General features: G+C 41.9%; 1 protein-coding gene across 2 annotated transcripts in view; it reads right to left on the bottom strand.

Annotated features, from left to right (window-relative positions):
* The window catches only part of Exoc6 (exocyst complex component 6), a 156,258-nt gene that overhangs the window by 110,458 nt on the left and 34,721 nt on the right, over positions 1-11,079 (bottom strand). For both annotated transcript variants that reach the window (XM_031390196.1, XM_031390195.1), the window contains exons 2-5: positions 8,439-8,610; positions 7,355-7,402; positions 7,161-7,251; positions 5,341-5,386 (exon numbers count right to left, since the gene is read on the bottom strand). In XM_031390196.1, the coding sequence (XP_031246056.1) occupies positions 5,341-5,386; positions 7,161-7,251; positions 7,355-7,402; positions 8,439-8,610 (357 nt within the window). The remainder of the gene's footprint in view (positions 1-5,340; positions 5,387-7,160; positions 7,252-7,354; positions 7,403-8,438; positions 8,611-11,079) is intronic.

Genomic DNA, 11,079 nt, shown 5'->3' with positions numbered 1-11,079 from the left:
ACCAAGAAGCAAGTTGGGGAGGAAAGGGTTTATTGAGCTTACTTCCACATGGCTGTTGATCACCAGAGCAAGTCAGGACTGGAACTCACGCAGGTCAGGAAGCAGGAGCTGATGCAGAGGCCATGGAGGATGTTTCTTACTGGCTTGCTTCTCCTGGCTTGCTCAGCCTGCCCTCTTATAGAGCCCAAGATCTCCAGCCCAGGGATGGCACCACCCACAAGGGGCCCTACCCGCTTGATCACTAATTGAGAAAATGCCCCCCAGCTGGGTATCATGGAGGCACTTCCCCAACTGAAGCTCCCTTCTGTGATAACTCCAGCCTGTGTCAAGTTGACACACAAAACTAAGCCAGTACAGAGTGATTTCTTTCAACTCAACAAAGATTTCCTGAAAGCCCACTACGTATCAGATACTCTGGAACACATCAGGTATGCAGTGATTAGTCAAGTAGAACTTGTGCCTCCGAGGAACTGACAAAAATTTTCATGAGTATATTTTTTTCAACCCTCTGAGGTACAATTTAATGGCAGCCTATTCTATTTATATTCTGTAGGTGAGAAGAGTGAAACATGGCATGTAACTTGGTCAAGATAATACAATGAACTGGATCCAGGACTCAGAAGTGCTTAGGTTGAATTATATTTTAATATCCTATTATATTATGTATATCATATATAAATATACTAGGTTTCAAAGATCCAATGAAAAGCTAGAAAATACTTTAAATTGAAAGATGATGGAAAAAACAATATCAAGACTTGTGACAAGGCATGGCTTGTGTCTGTTATGCCTGTGTTTGAGGCAGAATGGTCTTAAGTTCAAGAACATGGAGGGCTACAGTAAGATGCTATTTCTGAAGGAGGGAGGAAGAGAAGGAGGAAGGGAGGTAAGAAAGGAGAAAGGGGGGATAAATCAGTGTTCTAAGCAAATTTATATCAAGAAAATTCCCTAGCACATTAAAGATTAAAGATTGGTTTCCAAATCAACGGGTGGTTCCTGAAGCTGTAGGGACAGCTCTGTGGCTAAGGGCACTTGCTCCTTTCACAGAAAACCACAGTTTGGTTCCTAGCATCCACGTGGCAGAAATCCAATATCCACTTTTGGCTTCTGCAGGCACCAAGCACATACACCGTGCACATACAAACATGCAAACACTCATATACATAAATTAAAGACAGTTTTAAAAGGTGGCTCCCCAGGTACCTAGGTATACTGGAACCCAAAAGACCAATAAAAAACAGTTCTCAAAAAGAACTTTGAGAATACCTTCACTGAAATAGCTCAGTTGGGAAAGCATTAGACTGAAGAACTCACAGAACACAGAGAACAAAGGGTTTTGTTGTTGTTTTTTTTTAAAGATTTATTCATTTATTATATCTAAGTACACGGTAGCTGCCTTCAGACGCACCAGAAGAAGGTGTTAGGGATGGTTGTGAGCCATCATGTGGTTGCTGGGATTTGAACTCAGGTCTTTTGGAAGAGCAGTCAGTGAGTGCTCTTAACCACTGAGCCATCTCTCCAGCCCCAAAGGGTTTTTTGTTTGTTTTGTTTTGTTTTGTTTTGTTTTAAGGGAAGTTGATAAAGGAAAAATAAAAAATGAGAATGACTTCAAACTTCCCAATTGCAACCATGGCAGACACAAGGCATCAGAGAACGCACATGGAGAGAAACAAGCTCATCAGCTTGCTCACATATGTGCCACTGTGTGCACTGTGTGCATGTGCATGCATGAGAGAGAGAGAGAGAGAGAGAGAGAGAGAGAAAGAGAGAAAGAGAGAGAGAGGGGGAGGGGAGAGAGATGAGCCCAGCTTATAGGCAAATCTTAGTTTCTAAATATTATTATTGTCTAAAGGAGCCCAGGTGTGGCAGAACACTGCATTGAGAGTCCTGACCATCTTACTATACGGCAGGAAAGCACACGCAAAAACAAATGATGAACACAATTTGTATCCAAATAAGGATATAAACTGGTTTGTGGTTTTCTCTAGACAAAATAGAACAATCTGTACATCTAATAGAATAAGTTAACATGTTTAATTTTTAAACAATCGTGGTTTCACAGCAATAATCAGAAGGGGAAAAAAGGAGCAAAGAAAACAGAGGCTGGGGCAAGACAGAGCATGCCCACGGCAATCTCCACCCAGAAGACACCCAGAGGCCCAGAGGCCCAGAGGCCACTAAGAGGAGCAAGGATGTGGTGGAGAGATGGAAGTGAAAGCGAAGCAGAAGGGTGTGGCAAAGTGAAGGGAGGCAGGCTGGAGACTTGAGGGTAGTGAGGAGCGATCTGAAAGAAGCAGCTTGTGATGTCACCTAAGGCCACGGAGAAGTCTTGGCCCATGGCCATGTCTGCGTCCGTGGCCCTGCAGCACGAGGGGTTGGGGGTGTTATCACCAAAGGCCATGCACACATCCCTAGTCTGGGCTGCTGTCTGGGGTCATGCTGATGTCTAAGGGCTGTGGAGAGCTGGCCCCACCCCTTTCTTGGGCAGCAGTGTTGAGCTAGCCCCAAGGCCCTCACTGGCAGCAGCACTCAGGAAAGAGGGATAGCTGGCAGGTGAGCTATCCCTGAGGGTGTGAGAACAAAAGAGCCCGCCCTGCCTGTCCCTTGTTGGCCTTTCCTGGTGTGTGAGTTGGGGGAGGAAGTGCCTCCTGCCACTTTGAGAGCTGGCCCCATACTGTGCCCCCTGCAGCACTTGGAAGAGCAGCCTGGGAAGCAGAGCAGAGCTGGCCCTGGCGGTGGGGACACCTGTAAGCCAGCCCTAAGGGTGTGTGCCCCTCACATGAACAATGCTGGAGAGCTGGGCCAGGTGGCCTGGATACAGATCTGGCAAGATGACCAACTCAGCTACCACCCAGGCTCAGATCTAGAGCTTGGAGTGGGCCCACTCCTACATGTACCCCATCTATGAACTGCTGGAGCAAGTGATGGGGCCAGCCCTGCAGATCCAAAGCTGCAGTCTACATGATACAGGGCAACAACAGGATATCTGAGGAGTGAGGAGCCAGTATGGAGAGTGTAGCAGAAGCCAGAGTCCTCAAACCAAACCAATGGCTTACTGCAATGGACATTTGCAAGTACAGATGTGTGGACAAAGGGTATTCTAGGGGGCCCACCCCAACACACTGCTGCTCCAGTGAGATTTGTTTCCTTGTCTGCAAAGGTAGACAAAAAGATGAATGGGATGGTGGTGCATGATGTGACATTCAAAAAAAAAAAAAAAAAAAAAAAAAAAAAAAAAGAAAGAAAACAGAGGTTAAAAACAGAAACTCCCTTCTCCATACTAAAACAGCCAGTCATAAGTAGAAATGGAATAAAAACATTTTTAAAAGCCACTATTTCATAACTCCAGTGAGAATTCTTAAGTTCTCAAACTACTAGGTGAAAAGTTATTAGGAAACATGACTCAAAGTATTTATTAATTACTACTCATTAATTGCAATTTTTTTCAGGGGGTGTGTTTCGAGACAGGGTTTCTCTGTATATCCCTGGCTGTCGTGGAACTCACTCTGTAGACCAGGCTGGCTTCAGACTCAGGGATCCGCCTGTCTCTGCCTCCTGACTGTTGAGATCAAAAGCGTATGTTACCATGCCTGGCTTTTTTTCTCAGTTGCAAATTTTAAAAACAGATTTGGTAGTCATCTCTTTCACCAAATGATCAAATGTAACACAGTCTAGGGACAAGCTGACAGGAACACCTACTGGCGACATGGGACAGAGATACACACCACCACTTACACCTCAGACTCACAAAGCCATCCCATCTAAATCTAATTATAAGGAAACAAATTCCAGAGCTGAGCTGGACTTTTCATGAAAGGCAAAGAACAGGTGGAGGCCGGGACCATCAGAGGGGTGGAGCCTCACTTCTGCAGTGCAGCACTGGAGAGGCTAAGAGGGTAGGACCACTGCAAGTCTGGAGCTCTAAACTGAGTTCCAGGCCAACGTGAGCTACAGGTGAGACCTGCCTCTAAAATAATGATTATTAGATTTTATTTATAAATAAAATGGACAATAAAGCCCACATTAAAACATTTTTTTTCAGGAAGGAAAGAAAATAAATAAGATATTTGGGGCATAACCAGGAAAATCTGATTATAATTATTAGATTATATTATTAAAAAAAGAGATAAACCCTAAGCTGGAAAACAGTTACCAGTCACTTGAAGACACTTTATACACTGAAAGTGTAAATACTGGTGATGAGTGAGAGCTTTTGCTCTATGAGGAGAACTGTCAATGAAAAGGAGGAAGAATAATCCCTGGTGGGCTCGGTGGGGCTCGTAGACTGGTTGCTTCTTTGCATCAAACAAGAACTTTCCCAAGTTTAAGATACAAGAACAAGGGCTGGCGAGATGGCTCAGCAGGTAAGAGCACTGACTGCTCTTCCGAAGGTCCTGAGTTCAGATCCCAGCAACCACATGGTGGCTCACAACCACCCGTAATGAGATCGGACGCCCTCTTCTGGTGCGTCTGAAGACAGCTACAGTGTATTATACCAGAGTGAGCGGGGCGGCAGAGGTCCTGAGTTCAACAGCAGTCACACACATGATGGCTCACGGCCATCTGTATAGCTACAGTGTACTCATTACACATAAAATAAATAAAAATGAATCTTTAAAAAAAAGATATGAGAACAAACAACACAGGAGAGAACATACTAATAGTTTATGAACAAAAGACTTATGTTTTCTGACTCATTATATTTAATAGGGAAAGAACTATTCCACAATTAATACAAACTGGCAATGCCTCCTGAAATTCATGGTGCAGCACTATGAAGCAAGGCATCCATTGACTACGGGTTTGTATGTATATTATGTTATAATAATTGTTTATACATAAAAAAATTATTTCCCCATCCACATGTTGTCTTTTTTATTTTGGCTTTCCAGCTTTGGAACTGTTCATTTTTTAAGCATCTTAGACACCACTTTATCAATGCTCCCGTGGCAATTAATACACCACTTCATATCGCCTTTCATGTCACATTTTCGCAAACATTACAAAGCAGAAAGGAAGAGGACACTGCCCTGGCTGTCAGCTCATAGCCACCTGGGCTCTGCCTTCAGCCCACGCTCTGAATTAACTCTTCATTACGGTGTAACATGCCAGTACTCTGACTCCTTTTGGGTTGCCTGTGAATCCTTCATCAATACTGTTGGTCATCTATATCACCTGTAAGGGACGAGGGCTCATAAAGGCATGCCTACTGCTGCTTTACTGAGTGATAATGGTAAGGTTAGAGTAAAGGTGGAAAGCAGAGCTGAGACTTGCTGTAATCCCCACTGAGCCAGCCTGTGCTTACCGGTAAGGCTTAAGAGAGCAGAGAAGCCGACTCACCTTTTCAAGCTCATCTGTTCCTTCAGCTTACTGTACATCTCCAATACTGCATGAAAAACAATATTTTAGCTTTATAAGAAAAATATGTTCAACATAACAAATTCATTAGTCTTCTCTATACTACCAGGTGGATAGTTAATGTTTTCGAAAAAAAAAGTTCTATGTGTTAAATTAATAAAAATCATTTAATTTGCACATATCGAATATCATATACATTAACATTCATTTACATATACTGACACCTGCAGTGAGACAGGAACCTAGCAAACATTATTCTGTTCAGAAACTGCTAACATCTCTTCAGAAGTGAAATTAGAGAAAGAAAACTGAAAGACAGTGGGATTCATTTGACTCAACATAAATCGCACATACTCCATAAGGAAATTTACACAGCATCTACAAGGAAATTAGCTGTCAAATGCTAACAGTAGCATGAGTTACAACAGTGGGAACAGACCTGGCAAAGGATCTTTATTTATTGTGACCCTTCTACAAACACCCAGAAATATAATTATTCAGTAAAACAATAAACTTTGAGATGTATAATTCTAGCATCTTCTACAATGCCTGACACACAGGAAATGTATGTGTTGTTCATCAAAAGGGCGGGCTGCGGGAGGGGAAGGTTCTGGGTGTGGCGATGAAGAGCATTCACACGTGCTTGGAGATGCTGTGCAGATGTCTGCTACACAGCCCTCTAAGGCATGTGCCAAGTCCAGCCCTCTGTCACTCTACCAGCACCCACCTTTAGGCTTTATATAAAGTGACAATTGGCAAAGCCTTCAATGAAGGAGCTGTCTCTGTGGCTCAACCAATGTCTCTAATGGTGGCAGAGGTACAGTTAAACCCCATTCAAAGCGTTTCTCAACCCTGAAACCTTTAGAAAACTGGCATTTTACTTATTTAAGGTTAATATGGAAATCCATGGTCCACCATGTACTCAATTGAGTGGGCTTCTATGAGTTCTAAGAAGAGCTATTCTCATTAGTAAGAAAACAATAATACATTTATCTTATCTAATACAAACTACTGACAATATCATTTATACTCTAAGCTAAATTTATATCACATAAATAGTGTACAAGGTATATTCTACTTCCCTAGATATGGAGGGTCAGGCTTCTTCCCAAAGAGAAAGTACAGTAGAACAGGCGCTGACAATGTGAAGAAAAAGAAACCGTGAGTGCCTGCTTTGTTTTGTTTGAACAGGAAGCAGCCAACTTAAAACACTCAGTCCAGTAAAGAAAATACTGGCTAGTTCTTCAGAATGCATGTGATATCCCAGTAATATCTGAGCCAGACCAAAAACTAAGTCTTTCCAAAATATAGGAGGAAAGGCAAAGGGCGAAGGCCTGCCTAATGTTTTCAATGTGTTCTTGCCTGGTCAGCACAGTGAGACTGGGAACAAAGCAAAATCAACCTGTTAAGTGACAAATAGAAAACAATGCAAAAACCAGAGGTAGAAAATTAGCAAATAAAATGAAGGCCAGAAAAACACAAGTAAAGGCACTTTCCCTGAGGGGAAGTATGCTGAGGAAAATACAGACAAACACGAGGTAGGCTCATAGTGGGAGGGACCCAGATGGCCAGCTATGCAGAGAGGAAAAGCAAAGATGTTTAAGAAACGGGCAACCTGGGAACATTTACTTTCTAAAACTCAGGGAAATCCAGAGAACAGAGCAAACATGAAGGCAAGCCCAGGCGTGGATGGGAAGCAACCACAGTGAATTTGTAATTCCCATAGTAAAGATAACTACGTGGCATTAGCAAAATCTAATTTTACCACAGCAAACATCATAGAAGACCTAAGGCTGACTCACCTGGCAGGCATAACTGTAATTTCTCCACTACAGTTGTAATATTTCTTTGCTGAATTCTACACCGAATAATATCTTCTGTTTGTACTATCACCTTAGAAAATCAAAATGTTGACAATTTTAAACAGTTAAATGGCATCCATATACTGAGTTCTCTCCCTCCCTCCCTCCATCCATCATCCATCCATCACTCTTACCTCTTTGCCAGCATCTTGAAACCTTCGGTTGGTATCAGTGACCTGCACCTTAAAAATAATTTCACCTTAGTTAGACAAGCATGTGTAAAGCGGCCCTGAGATAACAGCTCACCCTTGTAATCAGATCATGCTTCATGAGAAACTCAGAACAAAGAAACGCAAATTCAAATTAACTCTACAGCTTGAACTTGAACTTTTGATTGAAAAGAGCTTTTGTTAACTTCAATTGGTTATGACAGTTCTTTTTAACAGATTCTGTGGCAAACTTCTCAAATTTACTCAGGATTTTTGAACTTTACTTGCTTTTCTGAGTCTGTCAAACAATTCAAATCACTGACCCAATTGACCACTGGTCCCTCTCTGACAACTTCAATGAGGTCTATGCACCATTCACTGTCACAGGAAATGGCGATTGCATTTTACGGTAATTAAACATTCATACTTTCTGAATGCAAACCCTGGGAGGTTGATGAACATCAAACATAGAAATCTCAGTTCACAGCAACATGTTCAAGCTGCAGGTGCAGCCAAAGCTTAACTTGGATTTTCCCACATATTAAGTGACTCATTAGGTCATCTTATGAGGAAGCACATTCTCATTTATTAAAAATCTCATTAGCTGAAGAACAGAGGTGCTCAGTGACCTCATGACGCCGTCTCTGGTCTCTTGTTATCTGAATATCCTTCACATGATGGTTTTTCTAATCACAATCTTTGCATTCTGTCTGATAAGCACTTTAAATGAAAAGACAAGACAATTCATATAGTTATTTTATATTCTGACTGAACAAATCCATAATTTAACAAATAATGCCTCTGATGTGGCAAAATATGGAGAGGAACTTACTTTAATAACTTTTTCAATATAAATTAAATTATATTGAAAATCATGTATAGTAAATTTTCATGACATTAGAGAAAAGCTTTTAACACCAATGTATTATTGCCTTTTGAAAACCCTAAAACTGTAAATAGATCCTTCATTGTCTATCTCCTTTCTGAAAGTGCACCCAACAGTCCATGCACTATAGTATTATATAATTTAATGAGAATAAAAGCAAGGAGCAGTCGAACGCATTCCTACCTTCAGTTTTTCCGCATCCGCCCTTACTTTGAGGAGTTCCGTAATCGCATCTACGAAGCCTTGGTGATGGAAGTTACACATTTTTTCAATTTCTTTGTCATGATTGCGGATACAAGCGTCTAGCTTTTCCATAAACTTCTTGTGTGCATTTGGCTGATCATCGTACACTGATCTGTATGTACAAGAAAATTAAAATGAACTTCTCAGTCAGCAAAAGGTTTTCCCTACTAAATTCAATCTCTTTAACAGCTACGGATTTAATCTCTGAATAAGTAAATGAATTAGACAGTTATTACCTCCACACAAATAACTTTAAGGGAAAATATTTCACTTCTTTTTTGAGTGTGCTAATATTCAAAGACTCAGAAGCTCTCTACACATATCCCTAGGTCTCCAGAAATAAAGTCCTGAGGCTCGGGATATGTGGGCCAAATACTAGTCTTCAACATACGAAGGCTCAAAACTGAACCAATACTGTCAAGTAAGAAATTCATGGCTTTTATAACATTTACTATGTGTCAGAACGTCCTAAAAGCTACATATTAACTCATTCATCTTCACAATAAGTCTATAAAGTGGATGCTGTTATTACCCTTGATTTTCAAATACATATTCATTATAATTGCCATAAATTTCACAATTCAAAATTGGCGACTGGAATATGCATCTTGGCTGCCTTCTGTTCCAAGGTTTACATCCTCAAGTCCAAGATCAGACTGTAGCAACGACACATCTGCAAGCTAGGTACAAAACTCAGCTCACACTAACTCCACAGAAAGGGTGACTTCACAGAAAGGGTGACTCCACAGAAAGGGTGACTCGCCCTTTACGATGCAGTAAGTTTGTCCTTGGCTCTGGGAATGAGCACTTTATAATATCTTGTCTGTTTACAATGGGGAGCAAAACAGTAACGTTTACAAAACTGGGGACCTTGGCTTTCTAGAGGCTACCACCAAGGTCAGCTAGACAGGCACTGAGCCAGATCCACACAGGCCGTTAGTCCCATTCACATGACTGTACCCTAATAAAAAGCTCGGAGCATCAAGGCTTGAGGGCACCTTCACTAATTGACAACATGGGAAGGGCTGCCCACACAATGCCACTAGGGAAAGACAAATGGAAGCTCATCACAGGCCCTCTGCTCCAGCCTACCCCGTGTGCCTTTCCCACTGCTAACTACAGGGAGTACCAAGCGGAACTGTGAACACAGCACCTCTGATAGTAGGCAGCCTGAAGGTGCCTCCCCAGCTGCTGCCTCCTGTTTAAGGTTCAGCATGAGTTCTTCTTTTGTCACCAGGTCTTTGTCAATCACTTCTGTGTGAAGTAATCTTTTCCTCTGCAGGACAGATAAAGCTGTGGTCCTTGATAGTTACTCTGGAATGTAATCATATACTATTTCGTATTGTAATTTAAATGTCTACACATGCTATATATTTTGTTTCTCCAGACACACCAAAGCCTCTGAGTATAGCTTCATACCTCAGTTCTTCCTGAGTTAAGTACTACCAGCAGTAGAGACAATATAGGTTGGTAATTAAGAACCTGGGCTCTTTGAATGCTTTGTTAGAATGAGATTCTAGCCTTGGTGGCTTCTTTTTCATGCATATACACTTGATTCTACAAACACACAAACATCTTCCAAATTTATATTTCCACCACTAAGCTCGCCTCAAACTTCAGTTATATCTCCCCACATGAAAGTCTGATGAGCATTTATCTTCAGTTTACTGAAATTCCTAACCCTGTTCCCCAAGCCTGCTTTTTCCATCATCTTCCTCATCCTGGTAAAGTCCACTTGTCTAGCTTCTCAGGCAACCCCCCTGAAATTGTCCCTCACTACTTTCCTCCCTCTTCTAACCACAAATGATTGAGCACAAGCATATCCAATCTATGGCCCAGAACACTGACAAATGCAGCCTAACACATTTGTAAGTGACAACATATTACAATGCCAAAAGGCCAACATGGGCTAGCCAGACCTCAGCAAGTCTGCCTGCTGCTTGCTGCCAAACTTGACAACTTGGAACCCCAGAAGCCCAAAGGCAGAAGCACACAACATGTGTACATACATACATACGCCTATATAAATGTTTTTTTTTTTTTAAGTTGGCCTCCTCTGATCTAGCAGCCCTATCATATCTGCTGACATCACCCTAGTCTTAGCCAGCAACCTGTCTCGCTTCAAAGCATCACCAACTGCTTCCTAACTGGTGTGATTTTACCTGGCCTCACCCTTCCAGTATCAACACAGTAGCCATACAAAGTATAATGGGGATATTAAACTAAAAGATCTTATAAATATTTTTTTCTTTCAAGACAGGGTTTCTCTGTACAGCCCTGGCTGCCCTAGAACTCACTCTGTAGCCCAGGCTGGCCTCGAACTCAGAAACCCGCCTGAAGATCTTATAAATATTTTTTTCTCTTGCAACAGCCTTGCAAAGGCCTGTGTAATTTTGCTGCTTGGGGTTAAACTGAAAATCTTATACTCTGCAGAGCAGTGGTGGTGCACACCTTTAATCCCAGCACTTGAGAGGCAGAGGCAAGCAGATTTTTGAGTTCAAGGCCAGCCTGGTCTACAGAGTGAGCTCTAGGACAGCCAGGGCTACACAGAGAAGCTCTGTCTCGAAAAACCAAAAAAAAA

This window comes from Mastomys coucha, unplaced genomic scaffold, assembly GCF_008632895.1.
Source record: "Mastomys coucha isolate ucsf_1 unplaced genomic scaffold, UCSF_Mcou_1 pScaffold21, whole genome shotgun sequence".
Lineage (NCBI taxonomy): Eukaryota > Metazoa > Chordata > Mammalia > Rodentia > Muridae > Mastomys > Mastomys coucha.
Note: the sequence above shows the minus strand (reverse complement) of the source record. Positions and strands in the feature narration are given on the sequence as shown.